The sequence below is a fragment of the Rhipicephalus microplus genome, chromosome 10 (assembly GCF_043290135.1).
Source record: "Rhipicephalus microplus isolate Deutch F79 chromosome 10, USDA_Rmic, whole genome shotgun sequence".
Taxonomy (NCBI): Eukaryota; Metazoa; Arthropoda; class Arachnida; order Ixodida; family Ixodidae; genus Rhipicephalus; species Rhipicephalus microplus.
Genome location: NC_134709.1, coordinates 15,552,034 through 15,579,430, shown reverse-complemented (window position 1 = coordinate 15,579,430; position 27,397 = coordinate 15,552,034). Strand labels below are relative to the sequence as shown.

The 27,397-nt window shown below is 42.7% G+C and overlaps 1 protein-coding gene across 4 annotated transcripts; it reads left to right on the top strand.

The window, feature by feature from the left end:
• Positions 1-1,061: 1,061 nt before the first annotated feature.
• On the top strand, positions 1,062-22,797 carry Mob3 (MOB kinase activator 3). 4 transcript variants are annotated; one of them, XM_075875097.1, is made up of 7 exons: positions 1,062-1,188; positions 5,862-6,024; positions 7,877-7,970; positions 10,362-10,495; positions 11,356-11,471; positions 12,317-12,403; positions 13,390-22,797. In XM_075875097.1, the coding sequence occupies exons 1-7, from the start codon at positions 1,153-1,155 to the stop codon at positions 13,447-13,449; spliced, it is 690 nt and encodes a 229-aa protein (XP_075731212.1). In that variant the 5' UTR covers positions 1,062-1,152; the 3' UTR covers positions 13,450-22,797. The 4 variants fall into 4 exon arrangements, with proteins under 4 accessions (XP_075731212.1, XP_037288043.1, XP_075731211.1 ...); XM_037432146.2 differs by having other exon boundaries at positions 1,079-1,188; positions 5,874-6,024; XM_075875096.1 differs by having other exon boundaries at positions 1,132-1,188; positions 5,743-6,024.
• Positions 22,798-27,397: the final 4,600 nt, after the last annotated feature.

The window sequence follows — 27,397 nt, the reverse complement described above, 5'->3', positions numbered from 1 at the left end:
CGACGCTAAATAAGCGGATTCTCAGGTAGGGCTATACGACGCTAGTGGAGGAGAAAAGAGGAAATGAGAGATAAACGAGAAAAAAAAATGACCGAGGTGTAACTATTCTAAAGCCTCGCCACAGCGGATAACCGAGGCGTGACGTCACTCCTGCCACACGCATGGCCCGACGGCTCAAGGTCATTGCGACGCGATGAATGACATTGGGCGTAGCAGATCATTCGCTCTGACACAAGCAAAAAATAACTCTCCTTTCGTGTGAACACTCGGCAGTGAAGGATAAAGAAAAGGCGGAGACGTCATCCAGTCGCACGTCCTGTTTGCTACCCTACCCTGGGGGGAATGGGTAAGTTTGAAAAACCGGCTAGTTGAAGACTTGCGACTTGGTACTTTCTCGAAACAATCCCGGCCGTTGCGATCACATTTTAATGGATGCGAAATGGTAGAAGTCCGTGTACTGTGTGATTTCAGAGCACGGTAGAAGGTCGAAATTTCCGGAGCCCTTCATCGTGGCTTACCTCATAATCATATCGTAATTTAGGGACCTCAAACCCCAGATTATTATTATTAACTTTCTCAAACTTTCAGAGATTAACTTTCAGTGATGCCATCATGAATGAACACTTATGTGTGCGGGGGGTGACGAACCCCTCTCCCCCACACTCATGATCATATGGTGCGCCCCCACCCGTCCCCCTGCCACTGAGTTGATAATATCGGCGACATGCTTCAGGACGCCGGCGCATTTCCACCATCAAATGTCAGTGACGTTACATCTAATTCATCCTCGCGTTAATTTCCGGCGTTTACCTCACATTCTTGTTAACGATAATACGAACTGGACCTTTGTATAGCACCTCTAAAACTATAAGCGGATGACGAGCCTTGAGTAAAATTCGCATGACAGCCAAAGATGACGTCTCCCTGCCTGTAAGGCAGTATATTTAAATTGCATACTATAATTGCATATTATAACATCTGCATCGCCACACAACTGTTTCAAATTTCGAGCCTAAACTGCCTAAACGCCTAGGTTAGCACAAGGTGGCGCTAGTGAACAAAAACTTCAAGGCATTGTTCAAGGATACGTCCAGTGTAGATTTTGTTACTCGTTTTGTACATCTACGCGCTCGCATGTAGCGTCTAGCCAAGATGGCGAGCTTCGTGGAGTTCTTCCACAAGGGAAAGGTAAATACTGGTTTCCTTTAACTTTACCGAGCACGCGGCGACGGACATTCCCACGCGGAGAGAATTCAACGATCCGCGTTATCGTTCGCTTCGGTCTGATGTTAACGCGAATACGGGTTACACGTACTGTGATGGTAGTTTGTCCTTTGCGGCTGCTACTTGCCGTGGAACCGCCGTCCGGAATCCGAGAAGGATGTTTCGTGGTCCGCCCGTTGACCTTTGCCAGATTGCCCGACGGCAGTTTTAGAGAGTCGTTCGTCTGTGTTTACACAATGATCACTCGTCATCCATTTCTTTAGACCGCGCGATGCCGTCGCAAGGTCGAAACGTAGTTGGCATCGAGTCGCAACACGCCCACGGCAGCACTGCAGCTGTTTTGCGAGAAGTGCTTCTATAAAAGTGATTGAACCCTGCGGCGTTGTACTGCACGCTGCTTTCGTTTCCCCATCGTTTCTACTGAATCAGCCAGCTGACAGTGAACTACAAGCTCAGATCGAAGTTCAGATCGGCTGCGGTGAAAGCGGCCCCAGGTTTATATTCGCCCAATACCTGAAACTTGCCATCAAGATTTGAGGACATTCACATCGCACCCACATGTTTCGGTGCTACCCACTGCTGTGTCACCTTAGCAGTCCTCGTTTATTGCGTTTGCGAATTCCCCCAGCGTCGCGCCGTGTAAGTTAACGCGTAGATGCTCGGCTGCGGTGTAGTGATTCATCTGTATATTTACAAAGTTAGTGGTAATCCACTAACAGTAACGTATCTCTATTCGTTGGATGTCGAGCCTAGTGCTGTTGCAGGCCCAATTCCTTTCTCTGAACGGTCCGATAAGGAACGACACGGTGATCATTCCAACGCCGTGGTCTTTCGTAACAACCACGCTCGCTAAGCGACTCGTACGTGGGAATTTTTTTTTTTTTACGAAACAGCGTTCCACGTATCCTGTGGTGTGACACGTAGACGTAAAGAAGCAAAAAAATAGACAACAAACATCGTCGAAGTAGCGACAGGTTCGATTTGGTTCTTGTTTCTACGTGCCGCATGACGCGGTGGTTCTTTCGGTGGGCAAAAATAACGAGGAAAAGCGGCGACGAAGGTTATATTCGGACGTTGTTTGTTGACGCAGCCAGGCTACCTGGACAAGGCAGATGCGTCCGCTGTTACCGAGGCCTGCGAGAAGGGACCTGTGAACGGAACCACGCCAGATGATCGGGAGTGCCATTGAAGGGTTGTGGTGGGAGGGGTTTTGAGTTGACGTGTGAGGATAACTTCGTCGCCTCCTCCGGGTTTCACGCGTGGGGATTTCGGCGAAGAACGCCCCGCGCGCCGACCCGCCGTCGTTTGTTAGGTCGCGGGTTCGATTCCCAGACACGGTATCCGCCTTTCCATTAGATATGTGTAGCACAGAACTCTGAGCGATGGTCAGGCGGTTGGAATCGCACCGAAATGCCCCACTCGCGGGAAAACCCGCGAATTCAGTTCACTTCGTCGGACCGAGCTCGGGAAAGAGAGGCGACGGTTTAGGCGATGCGATAGCGCGTACACGTCTTCCGTAGTTTTTTGTCGGTGTCGGAGCTCTTTTGCATCCGGCTTCGCGTGCGTAGTGCGTCTTTCCGATGTCTCGCCGAACGAGCGCCGCATTTTTCGCGTCGCTCCGTCGTCTTCCGCCGTAGCCACATTGCGACTCCATTTTTTATTCTTTTTTTCTCCTTACCTTCGGTGTACGGGGTGTTCTCCGTGTGAAACTGGGAAATGTCGTCGCTTGAGGGTCAAGTTTACGGCACCGGCGATGTTCAGATCAGATAAGGGGAGCGCACGTGCAAGCAGCTTTGAACGACGACGCAAGCCGATAAGTGCGTCCTTGGAAATATGCCGTAAGCTACGTTGGTCTAGCACGGCACCACCTCATTTGCACTCAAAGGTTGCACACTAACTGTGCTTTTTGTTCCGCAGTCAAGGAAGTGCGACAAGATGAGCCATTTGTCTACTATTAGCAAGTGAGATGCCATACTCGTGTCTATTCAGTAATTTTTTGCTGGAATTCATCGCACGTGTTGACTTTTGCGCACTCTGTGTGTGCATGTTTTGCCATACTGAGTGTGCTTCACTGACTGCATATTCACGATTACATTTGGACCAAAGATTCAGGAATACATAAAATGGCATAATATACTTTGTTGTGAAGCTACTTGAGTGAGTGTTGTTTACTTCTCCCAGTTTTCTTCACTTGCTTGATGCTCAAGATGACATTTTAACACAATGTAGTTATTTCCCTACCTCTTTTGGCAGCATCAGTCCCTAAAAAGCAGCAAAGAAGGAAATCATTCTTTCTTGAATATGTATGATATTGCCTCAAACACCTGGATAAGGTCGGGAGTAGAATCGCACACAAGTCGATCATGATGGACAGACCGCCACTCTTCAAATTTTTGTATGCCGCATGATTGTCCTCTTGCACTTAAGCTCTCTAATTTTTGTCAGAATGATTTGTTCAAAAGTAACTGAGATGCAAGAGTCTTTTTTTTGTGTGTGTGTGTGGCATACTCTTCATTGACAAAAAATTCTTATTTCTCTAAGTGTCCCCACAGTATCTTTATAAGGATTTGCAATGTCTGCTGTGAGAATAATTTGCAATGCTTGAGGTCTGCCTCTTTCATAGCATTTACGGCCAACCAACACCCTGAAAGCTTACAGAATGGTTTCATGGTGCTTCTGAAACAATGTCTTCATGTGTTCTCATTAGTGCAGTTCACCCAACATTTAAAATGCTCACAGATTGAAATGCGAAGATTTAGGGCTAATAACGCATGTAAATTTGTTTCTACCGTCTTCGATTCATGTCCAATAGGTGCAATACTGTCTTTTCAAAGAACCTAAGATCGAAAACCATACATCGGAGTGTCTACGAGAATTTGTATACCCAGGACAAGTGCTCCCGGTGGAACCTAATCACAAAAAGAAGTTCACTGAAAAAAATGAGTGGGCCGGAGTGCATTCAACAGGTGCTCCTAAATAATGTCTGGAAATCTTAAACTATAGTTAAAGGGAAAAGTATGCAACCACTGCATATTGCCAGTGTATGGGGCTGAAACATGGAGATTAACAAAACAACTAGAGCAAAAAGCTGAGGACCACGCAGCGTGCACTGGAAAGCAGAATGAATGGAATAACATTGTGAGGTCAGAGGACGACAGAATAGGTCGTCGGACAGCAGACAAGAGTTGGAGATATCCTAGCTGACATCAAGCGTAAAAAAATGGACCTGGACTGGTCACAATGCGTAGAACAGACAACCGGTGGGCAGTAGGAGTCGCAGAATGGTCACCAAGAGAAGGAAAACGCAGTTACTGCATCACTTCAAAGTGTGGTCGTGATTGGGCACTGCAGCTCATTCTCTTGTTTCTTAGGCTATCCTGAAAATGATAGTATCTGAGTACCTGCAGTGGTTAAGGTGACAATGCTGTATTCTGTAGAATAATAGGGTCAAACATTTTCATTGCTATATTCTGCTGGTCCTTGCTTGTTAGAGCCACGGTTACATTGTGCCCTTGTTGGCAGCCTTATCGGCGTTTAATAAATGTGTCGGAAGGCACATTTATTCAGGGTCGTGGAGCGCTAGTGCGCGATATCTGTCGCATTTTGATATACGAGCTGCAGTGCTTTGTTGTGTCAGTTGCTCTTCTTTTTCAGTACTGTTTCCACACTGGTAACAGTTTATGTAACTAACAAGTCAATCCCTATAACATATTGGCTTTCCTGCCTGATGATGTAGTGTTCTTATTTGAGCGACCATTGGCTTGGAGCTTTGTAGTTATAATCTTGGGATTAACAGACTTTACATGTCCATGATTACAAATTCCAAAATTCTCAGCATGCTGAATATTTCATGTAAGGTTACGAATGATGCCAAGAAACTGCTGGCTCTCGTCATCCTGGATTCTGTCACTTTAAACAAGTTGTGAAAGACACATTAAAATGTTTTTGTTTTGGTCATTGAAAGGCCCACTTTTGTAAGCGTTTCATGAAATGATCATTTTTTATTCAAATTCAAAATTTTCAATGGAAGCTGCTCTTTGCACTAACCAAGGCTAAGCACTGTTGAGGAAGATTTCATCACCGTTTACCTTGAACCTCTAAAAAATTTATCTGACTTGTGTTTTCTCTTGATTCATGTAAAATGACAGATATGTGGGCAGATCTGTTTGAGTTAATAATAATGCTAGGGGGGAAAAAGAAGAAAGGATGGGCCGTATATGGGCCATACACTCAACAAGAAACCTTATTGTTTTTATGAAAAATATACCTTATATATGTCAAGCCTAAAAGGGGTGTATAGAACATGTTGGAGTCACTATATGTGAAAATTTTGTTCCAAGTTTAGCGCATGTACTCTCCGTTCTCTCTTCGTTTTTTGTCGACCTTTGGTAGTGCGCTCATGGATTATTATGATGTCCTGCATAATTTTTGCCATAGACTGGATATGGACTGCATTGCCAACTAACCGAATCCTTTAGTCTTCGTTTAGCAGCAACCCGTCACCTCTTTCGCTTGCAGTGCCACTACATTGAGTTAGCTTCAGCCGTAGCCTGAGCGCATGCATGAGATCAGCATGCCATCCTTCCCGTCCTTCTCCCTCCCAAAACAAATCTACCTCTGTTCTGACGATCGGTCAGTCATCGGTGCAGACGTTCCGGCCGAAGAAGAAGTTCGAGCCGGGCACGATGCGATATTCTCTGCACAAGCAGGCCCAGGCGTCGCTCAACTCGGGCATAAACCTGCGGGACGCGGTGCGGCTGCCGCCCAGAGAGGACATGAACGACTGGCTGGCTGTGCACGGTAATGGGCCTCTGCTTTTTGTGTGCTATAGTTTTTTGCTTTACCTGTACTGGAAAACTTATATGTAAAAGTGAGTCTATTAGAGTTGTGATTTCTGTAGTATCTCCATAGTCGGCAGCCAGATTATGCACAAATCACATGCCCTTTTTTCTGCTTAGGAGATAAGGACTTCAACAGTAGGAAAATTGCCATCAGACCCCACAATTCAAGTGCTGAGCATGCCCAAGCTTGTAGTCGTCTGCACCTTGTGTTTTTGGACGTGCCACGGTTATGTTTTGCTTTATATCAGGCCTGCAGCAAAATAAGTTGCTAGTTGATAGCTGTGTGATTTTAAAAATGTGCTGCTGGGTAGAAATGTCAAAGGGGTCCTGCAACACTTCTTCACCATGCTCATAAAATGCTGCCAGTCAGTAGTCAAGAGTGATTAGAACATGTGATCAAAACATCATAGCGTAGGATGCAGCCTAAACTATGCAGTTAGTTCTGGGTCAGCTAGAAATCTCTCCTTCTTCTCACTACAAGTGATGCAATATACCAAAATCACTGCGCCATGTACACAAACTCCACGGCCATTGGCTGAATTGAGCAATGTGAGCTGCATAGACACCGTGGCCACCATCGGATGCGCATGCCCTCACGGTCACACTGAAAGTAAGCTGCACATTCAAAGAGAAAAAGAAAAGTCATGAGGCACGCTGATGAAGGGATGCATCTTCTTGTCATCCTCTTGCCCCGCCGCGGTGGTCTAGTGGCTAAGGTACTCGGCTACTGACCCGCAGGTCGCGGGTTCGAATCCTGGCTGCATTTCCGATGGAGGCGGAAATGTTGTAGGCCCGTGTGCTCAGATTTGGGTGCACGTTAAAGAACCCCAGGTGGTCGAAATTTCCGGAGCCCTCCACTACGGCGTCTCTCATAATCATATGGTGGTTTTGGGACGTTAAACCCCACATATCAATCAATCAATTCTTGTCATCCTCCTCCTTGTATAGGTTTCATTTTGCTCCCTGGTACGAAGAGAAAAAGCACGTAAAGGTGTCCAGCTAATTCATTTAACTGGATTATCCAGCTAATCTATTTAACTGGATGGATACCAAACATTTTTGCGACAGTCAACTTCTGAGGCAATAAGCTATTTGAGAGAAGTTAATAGATGAGTACTTAGAAAAGTGATGCACAGGGCCCTTTTAATATGCACACCGTATATATGATTGGCTGTCTCCCAGAATGAAATAGGGTCCCAGAGAAATGAGATGGATTTGGGGTTGAGAAACTGTAATGAGGCGACAAAAAAGTAAGGTCAGTGTACGTGGGGTCGGCATATTACGCTTCGGTGAGAAATCAATGTGCACAGACATTGTACTGCGGTGCGTCTAAATGAGCTAGAACAGTAATCTCTGCCATCATTCTACGAGACAACTTCTTGTAGTACTTGCTTTTTTCTATGCCTATACACCAGCGTGTAAATGTCACTTCTGAGGTGCTATCGCAGAGTGATGCCTTATCTGATATGGTTTTAGCTCTTGCTTATCAACTCGCTGTGGTGGGCAGATGCTTTTCGCACTAGCTCATTGGTCAGACCCACAATCTGCTCTTTTGACCAGCCCATGAGCAAGCGTAAAAAGTATCTGCCTGTTATAAAAAGGTATTGGCATCAGAAAAAGCATCGCTTCATGATAAAACCCCTGGTAGTGATGAGCTCTGTATTCACTTGTGTCATAGAATTCTGTGTCATATATTGGGTGCTTTCTATTGCATGCATACATATATGTGTGCGAAACCCTCCAACTTCAAAATAATTATTGATCTATACTAAAATTCATCTCTGAAACGTGAGGTATGCTTGTGCTTCCAGTGGTCGACTTCTTCAACCGGATAAACCTCATCTACGGCACCATTTCTGACTACTGCACCGAGGAGAGCTGCCCTAGGATGTCAGGGGGCCCAAAGTAAGTCTGCCTTTGGTTTTCTGATGCTACAACATTGAACGTTTACGAGCTGTGCAGATTTGCTCTTTTGTAATACCTTTTGCTTCAACTGTAAACCCAACAAATTTTTCAATGGATTCGGGGTGTGCATGATTTTCTAGTACACAGCAATTGAAGGTACCGTCTGCACGGAACTGCACTTTATAATTTGTGCTCACGTCATTGCCCTCTTGCGGCCGTGCTTTGGGGATTTTGGATAATCAGTATTTTATGCATGACGCGTACAATTGTGTGGGTTATGTGGAGCACTTAAATTGAAACTTTGATGCATTTGATCGAACTAAATGTTGCATCTTTCACACACTGCACCTTCATTGCTGGTCTTTATGAGTAATCTATACTGCAGTCAACTAAACACATCAAAGCATGAGTAAAGGGAAATCCAACTAGACCATGTCCAACAGATCAACCTTAAAGCACTGCAGTGACTCAGTATAATTACTCATGTTTGAAAAAGTTGGTTGACTTTATATTTCGCATGGCGAACTCTGGGCTCGGTTTCTGTGTTGTGCGCACCCATGGTGGTGTTGCTGCATTATTACTTTCAGTGTAAGGTTGTACCAAACCTCTAACGTCATCAACACATCCGATTGCTTGGTGCATAGTACAATTTTGCAGCCCATACAAATGCACAAGGCACAGATAATTGCTTAAGCTGAGAATAAAGTTAATATACTGAAGGCACACAAAGTTTCAGGGGAGCAGTAAGTGCACAGGAAAGACAGGAAGGTTAAGTGAATTATTTTTTTAGGTGAGACACGCTGCTTTGGGAACGTGTTATGAAGGACAGAATTATTGCGGGAGTGTCTTTACTTAACATTTGGTGGTGCTGCATACAAATTCAGCATCTTCACGGTACATGGCCACATCTCCTAGTCTTAGTATGCTGTGGTGGATGCGGTGCACATAGTAAAAGGCCGTGAGTTAGCTTATTGAGTAGTGAACGCGCATTCACACTGAGTGAGGGGAAGTCATTGACTGCAGCTCATGCCAGTTTTTTCACCGATGCATTTTTCACTTCAATTTTTTGTTGTAGGTTAAAAGGGCTTTGCATTACTTCTTCAAGTGATCATCGAATGGCTTCATTAGAAGAGCTTATTTCTCAAGAATTTACTGCGGCAAAAATTTTAGAATCTGTCACATGCGATTGGAGTTACGAGTTACAGAGATTTGTTGAACGCTTCAGGTATTACTCTCTCCTTTCGTAACGGCGAGTGCACTGGAAGCTATGCAGGGGGTGTCGACGAGAGGGAAAGACAATGCGTCCTTTCAAAATCATGCCTTTGCGCACTTAGCTAGTTTTTCTTGGAACATGCGGCTTACTTTCAGTGTGATTTGTCACAAGCACACGCAAGAGGACATGGCAGCATCTCGCAACCACCTCAGTATCTAAGCAGCTCACAATGCCCAAATAAGCAAATGTCCGTGGACTTCGGGTTTATGGCGAGGTCATTTGGGTTTTTGGCATCATTCAACAAGGGAAGACTGCATGATTTCCAGCTGACTATAATACTTAATTGTAAGTTCCAGACCGTGGGCTGTGCTGTAATATTAACCCTTTCAACCCTCTAATATTCATTTTTGTCAGACACATTCTTAGTACATATTTTACTAATAGTTAGGGTTTCAGAAGACCACAAACAAAAATTGTCATTACTGTATGGATTTATGGATAGCCATGGCATCAAATTGGATCATTATGACCCTATAGCCATAAAATTGTAAAAATGAAAAATTATTATTTCTGCTATGCCCTAGAGCTCACAAAATCTGAACAAACATAATATTTGAAAGTGTTCAAGCTCTTGAAACAGCTTCAGGACTTCAAGCCAAATGTACCGCCTTCCCGCCTCTGCTTGCCCGCGCCATCGTCACAAATGACCTCGGTCTAGATTCCCCTTCTCCACGGCTTCATGCTCCGCAAAAATGAAGCAACAGTGGCGTCGATCGCAGTGGGGATAGTTGAAGAAATAAGTCTCCGTGGATGGAGCGGGTTTGATTATGTTTTCAAAGTTATACGAAAAATTTTGTGTGGTGTCGTCATTTGACGACACCAGGGCCGAAAGGGTTAAGCTCACGTGTTCTCAGGAACCTTGGCTTCTGATAGGCACTGTTTGCTGACCATGCTGAAATAGGGGTGAAGGGCACATCTTTGTGGGTAATTCTCTGCTACCAACATGTCTAAAAGAAATAGTGCTCATACTTGGTGTTCTATGTATCAGCAACACCTGATGTGTTTCTACTTGAATGTCGTACAAGCTGTCCTTGAAAACATGTCATTGAACATTTTTCCTTGAGTGCTCTCCCGTGCTGGGAGACACCGCATGCAATGTGGCTTACTTGGGCATGCAGGTTTGAGTACCTTTGGTGTGATGGTCAGAAGTACAAAAAGCCGACCCCTCTGCCAGCGCCGCAGTACATTTCGCACCTGATGGATTGGGTGGAAGCGCAGATCAACAACGAAGAAATATTCCCCGTCACTGTTGGTAAGCATCGGGCATTTATTAGCCATCACTGGTATGTGCAGTTTTGAAATCTTTTCAGTTATTAACATGGTGGAATTGAAGAGCTCACAAAAATTCCCGCGTGATTGTCATCATTTCCGGCACTGAACGCGGCGGATGCAAAGGATAAAACTCGGGGTTTTGAGCAGAAATTGAGCGCAGGCATTGTGCATGGCAGTCGGTATTATACCTCAGAGCCACGCCACTGCTTGAAACTGCTTTAGAAAAAAAAAAAAACTTGGTACAGATGTCATGTGTTAACCGTGGTTATCATGCTTGGTTGCTGGTCCGAAGGTCGCTGGTTCAGTCCTGGTCACGGCAGTCACATTTCAATCGAGGCGAAATGCGTCATGTCAGTGCACATTAAGGAATACCAGATTTTCCAAAGTTCTGGAGCCCTGCACTACAACGTCTCTCATAATCATAACGTGGTCTTGGGACATGAAACCCCATGTATCATTAGATGTCAATGTAGGGTGAAAAGTCTCGTTACCACATGTCACACGATGAGAATTGTGCAACGAGATAATGGTTTAGAGGACCACCAATCATAATGTACTCTGCCATAATTAATCACCATTACCAGCTGCGGCATCAACCAAGTGTGTTGCGGCGTAAGTGTGCACATTGCCTTATGGGTGCATGGTGGGCATTTCGCTACTTTGCAAAATGATGAATTATGGGGTAATGGGCGCTTCATAACTGTACTTGCATTATGCTCCATAGGAGAGTTTACATCAACCAATGTCACATGATCAGTTTGTATTTCGCTTGACCAGTTTGTACTGCCATGCCATCAGTTTGTAATGCCTAGCCCAATGCACCTTCATTCACTTTTCCAGCGGTCCCATTCCCCAGGAACTTCGTGCCTACATGCAAAAAGATTTTGGCCAGGCTGTTTCGGGTCTTTGTACATGTCTACATACACCATTTCGACAGGCTCGTCGCCATAGGAGCGGTACGTACCCTGATGATGTCCATGTGACATTTGAACACATTATTTAGTGGCATTCCTGCTTTATGCATAAAAGGTCCTGAATGTTCTTGAATATGCATACATATTACTGTATTTAAGGATGCACTACACAGCGTTGGGAATAACTGTAGAATGTGTAAAGGGTTAGCCTGACGGTTTAGCGGGCAGTTTTTGTTTGAAGGCTTCCTCATCAAGGAGGTCGCAGACAGTGAAGTTAAAGCCTAACATGCAAAATGACATGGAGTGTGGATGACTGTAGAAAACATCACAGGAGTACAGGTTTTCTACAGCATTCGAGAGAGGTTATGAAGGCAGAAATACGGGGTCCTTGCCCGACTAGTGTTACACTCAAACTTCATTTATGATGAAGTTGCATATTACATTAAAATGACTTTGTTATATTCGAAAACTTGTTATAAATATAGGTATATTCTTAACACTATATTGCAAGGATATTCTTCATTTACTTTGTTATAACTGATATTTTGTTATATCTGGGTTCATTATATCGTGGGTTGAGTGTATTTGGAAGCAAAACAACACAAGTGTGTGTCATGCAGATGAGTGGTTCTATAGTCCGTTGGAGGGGCCACTGAAGAGCGAACACTTTACAAAGCAGCTGATGGACTCTCTGTCCTGTTGTTTCTAAGCACCATACTCTTCATATTTACTGTTATTGTTGTTTATGAACTCTGAATGAGGTGGGGTTAGGTTACATGAGAGTTCCTTAACATTTAGCCTTGCTGTACAAGGAATGTCAACTGCGCAATGCAATGTTGAGCCTCAGTGCACAAAAGAGTAAATTTTCATATTTTGTCTGCTTTCAGGAGGCCCACGTCAATACGTGCTACAAGCACTTCTATTACTTTATCACTGAATTTGACCTAGTGAGCCAAAAGGAGCTAGAACCTTTGGTAAGCCATGCACTTCCTGAAGTGTCTACATTTGAGCTGTTTGCATTTGAACAGAAGGAAATGATGTAGGCGCAACTCAAAGAGCACTTAGTCTACATTTCATGTATAAACAGGAGACTTGCATCACAGCCTTCTTCCTGGGCTCAAAGATTTTATCTTTTGTTTTGCCATTTATACATCCAGCACACCGTTCCTTACTTGTGGCTAATTAACCGTCTAATACATGCTTTGTACTTTGTCATGAATACAGGGCCTTACATGGTGTTGAATGTGGTTTAATATTATTTTGACTATGGTGTGATCTACATAATCAATCTTAACCATATTGGCCCCTGTGTCTGTGTATCCGTGGCACCTTAATGCTGGCCCAAAAGTTATGGTTTTGTTTCCTGGCCATACGAACTATTCTTATACAATGCCTGTGTGAAAGAATGCTTGTGTTTTTGTGCATGGTAGTTATTGGTGATTTGTGTAAAAAAATAACGATATGGTTATGAAGGATGCAATTGTGAAGCACTCCAGAAATTTTTATCGCCTGGTGTTCTTTAACATCCACCAAAATGTAAGCACACGGGCCTCTAGTGTTTCATCTCTATCAAAATGGAGCCCCTGCAGCCGGGAATCGATCCTGCGAGCTTTGGGTCTGCAGTCAATTACCGTAACCACTATAACACCAAAGAGGGTTAATTCTCAGGCACTCGAAGCCAATCGAAAGACCGCAGTTTGAGCACCTCTGCAGCTTTGGGATGATAAACTCAATCATTTCTTTTTTTTTTTAAAGAAAAACATCTCTGGGTACAATATGCCACCAATAATTGGTTTAATATCCTAGAACTGGTGTGGCATTGCCTTGCTTACTAAAGCCTGTTTTTTGAACCAGTCATGTTTGCCGCACCATTCACTGAAAGTAGCCTTAGGTATTCCTTCAATGTCCGTAATGCTCATCTGTTCCCACTCATGGATTCTTCTTTCCTGACTGGCCGCAGACGGAGATGACGAGGAAAGTCTGCAAGGACACGGTTATCCTGAGTCCCCGCCACAGATGAAAAACAAGAGGGACGGCACCACACACGGCCCGCCGTTTTACCTCCCCCTCTTTGTGATGTCTGCAATTCGCTGCGCTGACCCGGCCCCTCCTTTCGTCCGTGAACGACACGTTACGTCCACCGGTTAACGCAGCGTCGATGTCACCGTGTTTACCGGCACTATACCACCGACCGTGACGGAGCAGAAACCTCTTCTAGTCTCGCTGGCACGGACGCTGCTGGTGAAAATTTGCACAAGCCATTGTTTTCTTGTTTTTCGACTCTTTCACTAGCGCTTCCTACACAAAGGAGAGTGCTACCTTCCATTTCGCTGCATGACTTTTTTCATCGCATATTTACTATATTTTAAAAGCCTTGACTCCCTGTTTACAGCATGCAAAGACTTTGTTATGTAAATAGCACAATTTTATTTCTCAGGTTTTTTTTTTGTCAGCCTGCAGAGCTTTTTGTTTTCTTTTTTTTTTCAGTGATCAATTTCTGTAGAAGGGCCTGTATTCATAAAATCTTTTCATGAGAACATTCTTTGATTTGGTTGGCATTCAAATGCCTACTGCCAATTTATACGCACAAGTAAGTGATAACCCTTTCACTACCGTTAATGAGTCTAAGTAGTAATGAGATTTCTTAAACGAATAATTGGTGACGACTGTACTTGTCATTAACGAAAATTGGTTTTACACGGAATGAATGAAGACTGTACTCGTCATACTTGCATTTCTTTGATGCTAGATGGCCCCGCTTGTCCATGTTGAAGCCAGTTGTGCTACGGCATTAATTTTATTGCCGTTTTTTTATTGTATTGACACGTGGTGAAGCCACTTTTGAGTTTTTTTTTCTATTTTGCGACTATTAAAATCAAAGAATCCCGTCAAATTGAAAGAACGGTACTCTTTTATTTAGAGGAAAGAGCTCTATAAATTGGGCAAATAATTGTTTTATGGTAATTTTAGCATATTTTTCTTTTCTTACGATAGTGAAATGGTTAAAGAGACATCTGTAGAAGCTCTGATCATGCAAATAACACACACTGGATGTTTTTGCAAATACGGGCCCTCAAATACAAAAAAAATGAAGTTTAGCTTACTGACTTGCAAAATGCATTGTGTACACTTTGGAGATGGTCTATTTTAGAAGTTTTTATTTTACGTCTTTACTGTCCTTGCTTTTGCATGGAGCGTCTCAAAAGGCTGCAACAAGACTGATCACATAACTGTGAGTCATGTAGAAACACTGTAACTGCAATGTTGTGATTGTTTTTCACGAATCAGTGTTGCTCGAAATGCTTGTACATTGTGACTCTATGCACGCTTACTGAATGCCTATGGTTTGTTCGCTTTGAATCATGCATAGAGCGAATTGTTTGTGTTAAGGCGACTTTTCACCTTCTAATGCATCTTTGTGCTGGAACAAACCCAGAAAAAAAGTAAGCAGCAAAGTCTTGGATGAATCTTTGTGTTTGTGGCCCACTCTTGCATTTTGATCGTTGTTATCTTGTGCAATTCATAAATGTCTCCTTTCTGTGACAAAACATTTAGTTTGTCCTAAGAGGCTCACTGGCAGAAATTGCAGGGCCGATTCGAAAAATGTGAGTTAAACTTCAATATAACAAAGTAATATGATTTGCTGATGTCCTGGTGAAGGATCACATCACGCATAAATTCATAACGAAAGCAGCTCCTATGCACTGCTGTTATATGAGATAATTGAAGTAATCACGCCGATCCTGCCTTCGCGGCTTGTCATCTGAGCCTCGTGTGTTGCTTACAGTGATGTAACACTGATGCTGTCATGTTCACCGAACTGAACAGTCGAGCCGATCAGAAAGTAGCTTCTTTCGAGTTTGGGTACGTAGTGAATGAGCTTTTCGTTATTCATTAACGAGTGGCAATGTGTTTTTTCCTCACCGATCAAGAACTGAAGGATAGTAACTTTTTTGAACAACGCCCATGTTTCTAAACAATTGCAATCACGTGCAGGATTACTAAGAGCTCATTTTTTTCGTTACTATTACTTCTACGCCTACTTATACGTGTTACTCGTCATGCCCGTCGGGAAGGTCTAGCAGTTATGGGGCTCGACTGCTGATCCAGAGGTCGGAGAGTTGAATACTGGCCGCAGGGACTGCATTTCGATGTAGGTGGAATATTGTAGAGGCTTGCGAACTTATATTTAGATGCACTTCACCGAACACCAGATGTCAAAATGGTTGTTTGGACGAGTTGGGGATTCGTGATGGTTTTTCGTATTTCACACCAACACCAGATGGTCAAGATTTACGGATCCCTCCTCTGTGGCGTCCCTCATGATCACATTGTGGTTTTGGGATGTAAAGCAGCATCAGCTATTATCTCTACTTGATGCACAGCAATAACAAAAACACTGAATTGGGCGCTGACGCACGGCACGCGTGGCAGTGTATAAAGAATTAGGCGATGCCTAGAGATGTTAAATAGCGCATGACACGCTGTGCCACGATTCCCACGTGCTATGCATGTGCCGTATGCTGTCCTTCTTTACCGCTCCAAAGGCGAGGAGAGCATCGAGTTTGCTTTCTTTCCCCGCAGATGCTGCCAGAAAACGAGCTGCTCTGTTGTGATGGCCACTTCTCGTTGCGTGGCACAGGATTAGAAAAATATTTTAGGAAAAACTGCGTAGAAGTCAACCATATGACCTCTGGCACCAGCAGAAGTGTCTTTTATTGCGTTGAGCATTGAGACTTTACTATTGCGGTGGTAATTATGTGGACAGCCTCGACATGTTTTTTTCTTTGTGTCACCATCATGTCGCTCATGAAGTCCAAATCATTGAGATCCTTAGCAGCATCATACAATAACCGCAAGTAATAGTCCGCAACAGTGGTGTTGGGGGAGAGGCAACGAATGTGCCTGAAGCAGAGATCAAACAAGCAGGCCAGTCTTTGTCGCTCTGAAATGCATGTGGTAAGATCCCCCCCACCTTATATATTAGCCTTCCCACCCCTCTTTAACAAGCGTATGAAAAGATGTGAAGGGCAGCAACTGCGACCTTTGATTTTACAAGCATGGTCGTCGCTGGCGCGCCGTTATATGGCTGTCTCGACAGCCATCAGCGGGCGTCTTGCATACCCTTCTATGTGCTGCACCCTCAACACGAAGAAACTGTGTGAAAAGTTTGCCTCGAGTGGCCGTATTTTCTTACACAAGCGTTTTATAAAGTTGTGGGAGGTAGCATTAAAAAAAGTTAGCTGTCAGCCTCACATCGTATAATATTACAATTAGTTGCTATCCCATTCATTGCTTCACCCTTGCAGTAAAACTGGGACTTAATGAAATTGTGGATAATCTAGCTTCATTCTATTCAGGCAAAAAATACACAGCATTCTCTGGACATGAACTTGTGAAAACTGAAATACTTTGTTGCAATGCAGATTTCGTTGTATCTAGGTATAACTGTATCCTTGGTCACTTAGTCATGTAGAAAGTGAGCTGCTCAATCTTATCGACGTATATGTGCAGTAGCTGAGAAGATATTTTGCTTATTCCTACATGCTTGGCTTTTGTTGCAAACATGCAGTAAGCTAAAACAGCAGCTGTTAGCAGGGAAAACCTATTTACTTGTGGCTGGAATCTATTCACTTGCTGCAGTATGCAGGGTCTTGTTGATACGCTTTTTTTTTTGTACGATTTCGTGGTGCCAACACTTGCAGTATCATTAATAAGCAAAACTGCGCAGTGTATTGGTGAATTGGTATTATATGTTCTCCCGCAGAGGACTCTGTCGAATTTTCGTTATCATTGTTTTCAAAGTATATGAACGAGGTCCTATTGTATTTATTGTTGTGGTGTATAGAAGTGTGTTAGGGTTACTCGGTTGCCATGGCACTCTGCTGCTGCATGCATCGTTGGGGGTTTGATCCCCTGCTGTGACAGCAGTATCTTGAAGAGGCTGGAATGCAGAAAACATTCATGTACAGAGATTGATATGATGAGAATTTCAGATAGCCAGAAATTAGATTGAAACCCTCCTCTACATGCTCTCTTGTAATCATAGTGTCTCTTTGGGACTTAAGACACTGCCGTTTCCAAGAGCAACTCTAAAGTTGTCATTTAACTATGCACTAACGCTGGCACTCTCTCAGCTACTGTTTCCTGCTTTTGCCCCTACCTTTATGACCTGTGCCATCCAGTCCTTTAGTACATTGAAAATCTCACTCATAGGGCGGTGCCCGTCTTGGTGGCTTTAACTTAGTTCACTCTCAGTGCTACGGCAGTTCTGCCCACTTCCCTGCCCACCGTAGTACGATCGTGAAGTGCACAGTTGGGTAGCACTCCGCATTAGTTTCGACTACCTGGACTTATCTGGTGTGTGTGTAGATCTAAAGATGCAGGTGTACTTGCATATTGCGCTCATTGAGATTCGGCCAAAATGTCTGGGAATCGAACCCGCGTCCTTGAGTTTTGCAGCAGAACCTAGCCGCTAAGGTAATGTGGTTTGATAAGTAAAACGGCACTATTGAAAAGACTGTAGGACTGGGCGTGTTGGTGCAGCATGACATCAGTGCAAATCGGCACCATCAACGGGAGGGGACAGAAGAGGGGACGCAGAGCGCTAGTATTCAAATTTCAAGCTACAGATGGGCCCCTTTACAAAAGACACTGATGTAAGAGACCATTACATGGAGACATCAGTATGTCTACCTTGGGGTTGATCTGAAAGTGAGATTGGTGTACCTCGGTTATGAGAGACATATGATGAGCAAAATACTGTTCCTCAGTGCGTGCCTTTTGTGAACGAGTTCAGCTGTAATTTCTTTTCCTGTGAAATGGGATACTTTGTCTTTCCCGAGTAAGAACAAGTGCAATGCACTGCAGCACGGGGCATTATTTACTTGTTTTACTTTTAGTTTTTCTTATCTTCTGACTTCCATGCACTTTTGTGCACTTTTTTTTCCCATCTGTACCTCCCTGTAGGGCATTCTGGTCCATTTTTTTTTAAAGGCCTTAGCACAGTTTTTCATTAGACTGAATGCATGGATCAACATGATCCTTTTCGATCAGTATATTCCCATATGAATGAAGGTTATAATGAAAGGAGCATTGATTGTACCCCCCTGCTTATGAGTTCCTGTTTGTTGGGCTGTGGTGCCAATATCAGTGTCCTGCCTGTCACTTTTTTTTTTGTTTTTTGTGCCGAGCAACTTCGCTTACTTTTCCAAGCGTCATCCTACAGTGGTACTCGCAGGGATCTGAGAACCAGCAGCAGGACTTTGAGTGTGTTTACTCTAATGGCCAAGTTCTTTCATGGGAAACTTAAAAAGCATTAAGTTGTTGTGTGCTCTGCCTTTTTAACTTCACGCTTGTCCTCGTGACCTTTTAACTCCTTTCGTGAATATGCACACTTTCTCGTGAAGGTGAAACTGTCACCATGTGACATAAATAGTTTTTTTACCTAAATGTGCATGATTTGTAATGCATATAAACATAGTACTGATTTGCTTGTCTAGCATGTTCAGTTGATGCATGTTTGAACATTGCTGAACATGCACAACTTGGTTAGTGTTAGCTGAAAGCACTTTGTTGGAAGAGGTTACACGACTCGACGTGACTTTTTGTATAAATGTACATTTCGCAAGCTTAATGTACGATGCACAATGACGTGAACTTCGTCCTTCCTTGTGATTATAAAAGTGGTGCTGTTGTGGTGTCCAGTTGGAGCATTTTCGGATGATTGTATATAGCGAATGTTTTAAATGGAGGTCACATTTTGTTCTGCATTTGTCAGCTACCTGTAGGACGCTACAGTGGTGTTGCTTAATCGCGATAGCCTCCTGAGGGTTTGGCAGTAATGGCAGGAACGATACCATTTACACCTTCTTGCAACTGCTTTTTATGCCATGGTGGACAGTATCGCATGGGTCACTCTGATAAGAATTACAAGGGTTACGTTTGATGTGGCCGTGGGTACGTACACTATATGAAATAAGATTTTTCAACTTGAGCAAAGTATGGTTGTGTCAGTTAGCCCAAATCAGTAGAGGGTTTTACGTATGATAAACACAGTTATTTCTGCTGTATTTGTCATTTTGTAATGTCTTGCTGTGGCATGTTTCATAAGGAAGTGCACGCCCTAGTATGTAATTGTATTGCTTTTTTAACAGTTTTGCCAAGACAGTTTGCTGAGAGAGCTTTCACGGGTGTCAGAATTATGCTGTGTGATTTTAATTAAACAGTTCCCGAGTGACTGTTAGTGAAGCAGTAGTTAGGTCTATTATGTAATGGGACGTATTGGCCGAGATATGATGCAAGTGCCATTACATTTTGTAACATTTCGCACACTTTACGAGATGATGAAATGCTGCTGGGTCCTTGGATGTGCGATCAAAGAGCGGTCAGTTTGCTGCCGTTAATATGGGGTGATTGAGGTGCATTTTGTACACGGGAGATGAAATTCAATTTTTTACAATGAGTTGGGACTGTGTATCTTTAGCAGGTTAGCTGATCGAAAGCTGATCTTTGGCACTTGAATTGTTGAGAGTGGTTGCATTTTCCATTGTGTTTAAATTGAGAGACCAGACATTTTGGAGTGTGTGGGTGAGATTTTAACCAGACAGAGCTTGCCAGGAACTGATGATTTGTTTGGAGCACTGGTAAAGCCTAACCTGAGTTTGTTTACGTTGGCTCGTTATTGTAGTGTTAATAACTGCCTGTTAATCATGTCATTAGACAAGGTTGGATCTGCACTCTCGCTCATCTGGTTACATTGAAGACGGTTGCGTAAGAATGTTGACGTTTTGCAAGGTGTTTGAACAGAGCTTTCCAAAGTCAAGAAAAGCGCTGAAGGCAAGCATTTATGGATACAGGGACAACCTCGTAAAGGAGCGCTGAATGTTTTGCGGAGCGAATGTGTGATTTGGTTGTGAAGCAGTCATGTGAGTGAGCTTGTGAATGAGAAGTGGTGCACAATCGTAGATGGTGCACCTCGCAAATGTTCCTTCAAGTGTCACCAGGTTGATAAATGCACTATTGTAACAATGGGAAACTCATGATGTTGAGGGTATAGACTACCCTCAAACCTCGTTATAACGAAACTGGACATAACGAAATATTGGTTATAAAGAAATACATAAAAAATAGTGTTGCAATAGATGTAGTGTTTAAAATAAACCTCTATAACGAATTTTCGGATATAACAAACTTATTTTCATGTAAGATGCGAGTTTGTTCTGATGAGGTTTGAGTGTATTTTACAGATGGGTTTCAGTGCCACCATATTGGGCAGTTAGGCTTGCCATTTCGTATGTTGAACAACTAAACGGGTAACACTATGGTAGATGCATACGCATGAAAATGATTGGGTTGGTGCATTCGATGTCTGCTGACCTTATTGATTCATGTCATGAGATACGAAATTTAGGAAACATTTGTTTAACAGCCCAGGGTGGTGGAGCCCATGCTTTTTACGTAAAATCGTCTGTTGTAAGTAGTCTGTATGTCCTACTGCAGCCCGTAATGCTACACACGATGTGCGATCATTTGTCGCACATTTGCTAGGCATTCTGCTCAACTGCTACGTGTGAATAATGTAAGTTGCTCGCACATGGTTTAAGTGTGGTAATGAAAAAGTGCTTTATCCAAAAACATTGCACGTTTGTCGCAGGGCAATGTGTTGTGCACTTTTTCTTGATTTGAACATAAGCACCATGCGAACTTTTTTTTTTTTGTCTGTAATCTAACTAACACGAGACAATATGGCAATGTAGGCTGCATTAGTCTCACATGAAGTGCTGCTTGTGTAGTTACCACCGCTCATCACAGAGAGATCTTTATTATAATAATTACGTGAATGTGCAGATTTTGTATGATCCGAGATGGCAAGCTCTAGAACGAGAAAGCTGTGCTTATATATGCAAAGCTGAAAAATGAAATGCAGAGACAAACTTTTCTCGTCTTTCTTTTTTTCTTTTTGGTTCTTACGTCACTTGCTGTCAGAACTGTGTTCCCTTCTCCTTGATTGATTGGTGGTAGACTGGGTCAAGCATTTGTCCCTTTATTTTCTCCGCATTCCCTGTAATGCTCCCTTCCCTTTCAAATGGCTTTTATCTTGCGTAAGCTTTTGCTGCGAGACACCATGTCACCTCTTTCAATTATTTGTTTCGCATCATGTTTTCCGTTCTCATGTTGGCTACTAACCATAGCAGAAAGTATAAAGGGACACTAAAAATTAAAGGAAGTGGTACATTAGTTAAGCATTCATCTGCTATAACAAGAAAACTACTCTTCATGAAAGAAGGAGTGACCAACTTGGAAGCACTTGAAAATGAAAGGATATTGCTGCCACCTTAAATTTTCCTTACCAGCTTGCTGTGATACCATTGTATTTAACAGTGTACGTTCGGGCCCAGTTAATTTTCTCTCTGTAAATATTTGCAACATTGTATTGTATAGCACCCAGAGTAGGAACTTGGCAAGCTTTGAGAATGTTCTGTAGCTCGACAACATGAATTCGGCATTATACTACATTGACATCCATCACATTGTGCTGTTATTCAATAGCCAGATACAAATTAAGAAGGTAGGACAGATCTTGCCCAGATGACTGAGGCATGACCGTGATCTCCGCAACTGAACAAATAGCCCTGCTCGGGATTCGGTTGGTGAAGTTGCCAACCGTCTTGCTGAGCTCACTACTTTGGTCTACACTGTGCATCCATTGGTGATGGTTCATATTAGACAGTCTTTTAGGAGGTGATGCTGCTGGCTTCTGAAGCTGTGCATCACTAGAGATGCCGTGGTTTTGGTATCCAATTCATGAAGTGCGCATGAAGCCTTCATTTTCCCATTGAGCTATCAACTTTCTCGTATGGAATCAACAAAAATAAACGTTTGGAAAAGCGCAATATATGTCTAAGGTTATTCAGTGTCCCTTTAAAAAAAAACAAAGAATAAAGATAACATGCCCAAAATTTATTTTTTGTCGTGCTTTTTTTGTTCATCGGTTACTCTGTGCTTTGCAAAAGTGTATATTTATTTTGTGTATGTGAGTAATCGTGACTCTCGCAGATATATTCGTGTTAACATGTGATGCACATGTAATACAGGTAGTGTTAACAGCAGTGAAGTGAAGCTTCTGTTCATCTGTGTGAGTGGAGCCCTACCGTAGTAAGGGACACACAATATGTTAGTTTCTGTAGCTGAACGATTCCACCCAGTGTTCACGAATTTTCATTGTTCGTATGGTTGAATGTCGACATGTGTTGGGCTTTTTGCAGAATGTCCTTGCACGTAGTCTGCATAGAAAGCTTTCCATTATGACTGTTGTGATCAGGGAACTTGTGTTTGAAGGAAATAAATTTCAATTCTGCAGCAGTGATGTGTGCCTTCTTGTTTTACTTGTTTCACAACAAACACCCAAGCACTATGAATCAACAGATATAGTGGCATGAATTTTCTTCCATAAATGGTTTTGATACATTCACTGAAGGATCAAATATGCTGATGCACTAAATTAACCTAGTTTTATTGGGAGGCTGCACCTCTTTGCATGAAATGCTTTAATAAAAAGGCTGTAATGATGCTTCACGTTTCAATTAGTTGTGTGCATGGTTTGTCTTCATCTTCTTGGTTTACACTGAGCGAGTTGAAGTATGAGAACGCCTAGGAAAGCTCATCTTGTCAATACAGTGAAAGTACTGTCGTGAAAGAGCATAAGCGGTCCAGATACTGATATGCAAAGAGAACCGAGCATGGCATTTGCATTGTCTACTTCTCTTATGCATGTGTCTGCACTTCGTACAGTCTTCTATTATGAATCCTTACTAACTAGCTAAAATTTGTCAGTTAAATACTATTGTTCAAAAAAAATCAAGAATACAACCTTTCTGGCTACAATCACAGAGACCTGCATATTTATGGAAACGTTACTGGGTTGGCCACAATCTAAAATGTGGCATTCAGGTTTCAGCAAGGGAGCTTCCATTATTTATGGCTCTTAACAATACACTTATTTAAATGCAATGGGAGGTTTTGTAATGACTTCTCCACCTCGATCATTCTCCGGTTTGCTTTGTCTCTCTTCCTGTTAGGTTTGTTGAGTTGTAAGTTATAGCATTTAATTCGAGATAATTTTCTTGTGTGGTTTTTTGACCCTTTATAGACACTTACATCATGAAATCTGTGTTTGACAATCGCACCATTGCGAGAAAATTGTTCTTGGATGAAACAAGACACGAAAAGCGGAGTCGACTTTACGTTCAGGTTCATTTGTCTTGCTTCGGCGTTTCAATGCGAGATGGGACTCCAATTTCTTTGTGAATGGACCGAAACTCTCCACTTTTCTGGCGCGGCTCTAATTCATTTCGAAGTGAAACATTTCGCCCCTTTAGTCCGTGGGAATGACACTTGCAGGTCGTGAATGACACTTGCAGGACCATTCGCTTTCTCTGCGAATGGTCCCTAAAACCCAAAATTCAGATTACCTAAGATGACTGCATGCTTCATAAAGGAGATATTGTTCTAAAAAGCATGCAAAAACTTTTGATCGCAACAATTGCAATAGCACAAATCTCGAAGCGATTACACCAGTTGTGCTTTCAAAAATGTGCGTGCTTTAGCATGACCTACTACACTCCTGACCTGTTCAGATAGCGGGGTTCCTATGGGAGCGCGTGTCCCCGCTCTCGTTCAATCGCTCGCCGTAGGTGGCGCTACCTATAACCTGTTCGTCTGCTACTGTGCGGCCGGCAGGAGGGCGACGGACTGATACCATGCGTCTGCTTCTGTGACAAACTGCCTATACGTGTGATTGTTTTTTGCTGAAAAGGCTAACGTGTGCTATGTGTTACATTTTAGTAGTTAGGCTATACTGGTTGATTGACTTCTAAAGCTGTATATTTGCGTAGAAATGTCTTGCTGCATGGTTGTTTTTGCCATTCCAGCCTAAAAAAACTTCAATTTAGTATTCATAAAGCTTTTGACTAATAATGTACTCATTGGTAATAGAATATCAAACTGATTTTAGGTTGTTTAGGACGCGTCAGGTGAAACGCAGTGCCCCTGTTGAGCACTTACCTTGGACACTCGCCCTGGACAGGTGTTACACTTGTAGTCAATTGATAGAAGAGAATAATGCACATACGCCCACGGACGCATATCAAGGAGAGACACAGGAATTGAAGCTTTAACTCTTACTGTGACCTACACAACAAAAATTGTGCGTCAAATTTCGCTACGGGAGTTTGTCTGCTGGAACGGGGAGCGCTGGCCGATGCGCGTTTCTATGATTTTATATGTCCGTGCGATGAGACGATATGGTAAAGGCAGTGATGTGCCTATCGAGGGCAACACATTGCGACCCCAATAAAGTTTTTATCGTCATCATTATCATCATCTTGTCGAGCATAGTTAATAATAATAATAATAATAATAATAATAATAATAATAATAATAATAATAATAATAATAATAATAATAATAATAATAATAATAATAATGTTTTATTTTTCATCAATAGTTTGATGAAGGACAGCGGCAGGTAAAAGCTGCTCTTCGAAAGAGGCAGCTTGACATAGGCCCACAGACGCCTTTAGCACGACAGCACTGGCAAACAGTTAGCAATGTTATCTAAGCAACAATTACAAAAATATCAAGTTCAAATTCTAAAAATAAAAATAGCAACCATGATAACAATGTAGCAACTGCAAAGAAATCTTGAAAACTATACATGTGTATATCGTGCAATTGAGTTCGGGTACAGAGTAAGAAATCTATGCCAGCTTTCACATATTTATCAATTAACGTAGAAACTGTGTAGAACAACCTATCTGTGGAGTAGTTTGTTCTCGAAGTTTTTATTTTCCATGTTTCTTTATGTCATGTTTCGAACAAATTATTTGGCTGCAGTTTCGAGAGGTCGTACAAATAATGTCGACTTTCTTGAAATTGACGCCTGACCACCAATGCTAACTTAAAATCGTAGAGACGATGTAGGGGTGGTATTCCAGCCTGTTGAAACAATTCACTTCTGCGAGCATCATACGACCAGTAAAAAATTATTCTAATATACGTCTTTTGCATCAGGTACAGTTTTTGTAAGCGCGTGTTAGTCGTAGTCCTTCATACCAAGAAACAATAAGCAAGATGCCAACAGAACAGTCATTTATAAAGTAAGAATTTTACCTTGTATAGTAGAACAGTTTTGCCACTGTACACCGTGCCCTCTACGCGAGATAACTGACCCAGCACACTGTAAATGCGATCGTTTCAAAGCATATTGCTCGAAAATGTAACTCCAAGAATTTTTATACAATTTACTAACTCAATAATAGTATCGCCATACTTGAAATGTATGTTTTCATTAACAGACTTATTTTTAGGGCGGAATAGTACCGCCTTTGTTGTACTAGTGGTTATGTTTGATTGATAGCGCCCAAGGGCGACACCCGCAGTTGGGGCGCGTACACATGCTGAAAATGTGCCATTATACTCGTTTGTCAATGAAAAGCAGATCCCTCAAAGTGATATCAAGGTTTCTGCTAAAAGAATTTGGCGAGTGTATGCGTGTGATTCGAGCAATGTTACAGCACTTCAAAATGAAACAAAACACATTTGTCGCTTTACTTATGCGTGCCACAATATGCCAGTTAAAGCTGATGTTTCAAACAAAGTTTCTGCACTTTCGAAGAATATCCTACTTGCTGGCACACAGTGACGGCTTGTGTCTGCAATAAAGAAAAACATATGTACGCGTACAGAGCTGCGTGCATTTGGGTCATAGTTCAATAAAATGTGCTAGCAAGGTTCTGGGCGCGTACATGATACAATGGAGGCATGCAACTAAACTTTTAAAATCTTGCGAGATTTTGGCTTTTCGGCTATTCTCTTTCTCTTTCCTTCTTTGGCTGTTTTGTCCCGCACGTAGTTTGAGAAGAAAGGACGGCTAAATTTTTGCAACACTAGCCGCGCCATGGCTTCTCGGTGCTCGCTAGTAGCGCCTTTATGGCTGAAAAGAGGGTTCAAGGCCACTGCAGGTAGCACAGTTTGCACAAAAAGTGCCATCGGCCTCTTTTTGGAAATGGCCAATGGCGCAAATGCTTCCGCGGCCCTTTCTAGAGTGCTCACAAAGGAAAGAAATGAGATCGTTGGGTATGAAAGCCCTCCCCTGTCTAAATTAAATATCACAGCAGTAGCTGGTCCAGATGAGCTGGGAGCCTTGATTTTGCCGATGCAGTCGTCGCAAGTAATGCAATCCTCAGCTGCTTTCACCAGGAAGCCCGCTATAAGGCCAAGCGTGCTGGCCCTTATGCCTGGCTGTGGGGCACCTGTGGGAAGGTAGAAATGAAAAGTGTGCAAGAATTTTATCAGTATATAGATAAGCATGCATGATTAAACCGACACGTGTCCGTATACAAAATATGAGAAATATATATATATATATATATATATATATATATATGTATATATATATATATATATATATATATATATATATATATATATATATATATATATATATATATATATATATATATATATATGGATGTTAATGCGCTTTCAGATAACAACTGTTGCCCCACCGCGGTGGTCTAGTGGCTAAGGTACTCGGCTGCTGACCCGCAGGTCGCGGGACCGAATCCCGGCTTCGGCGGCTGCACTTTCGATGGAGGTGAAAATGCCGTAGGCCCGCGTTCTCAGATTTGGGCGCACGTTAAAGAACCCCAGGTGGTCGAAATTTCTGGAGCCCTTCACTACGGTGTCTCTCATAATAATATGGTGGTTTTGGAACGTTAAACCCCACATATCATCAAGATAACTGTTCATTCAGCCGACGTTTGCGTCGGGAGAGCCCCGTCTTTTTCAAGGTATAATAATATTTACACATTTTCCGCGTCGATTTATAGCTTGTCACGACAGGAGGGAAGAAGTCCGGAGAATAGTATAAACAACAACATAAAAAAAACTGAGGGAGAAACGTT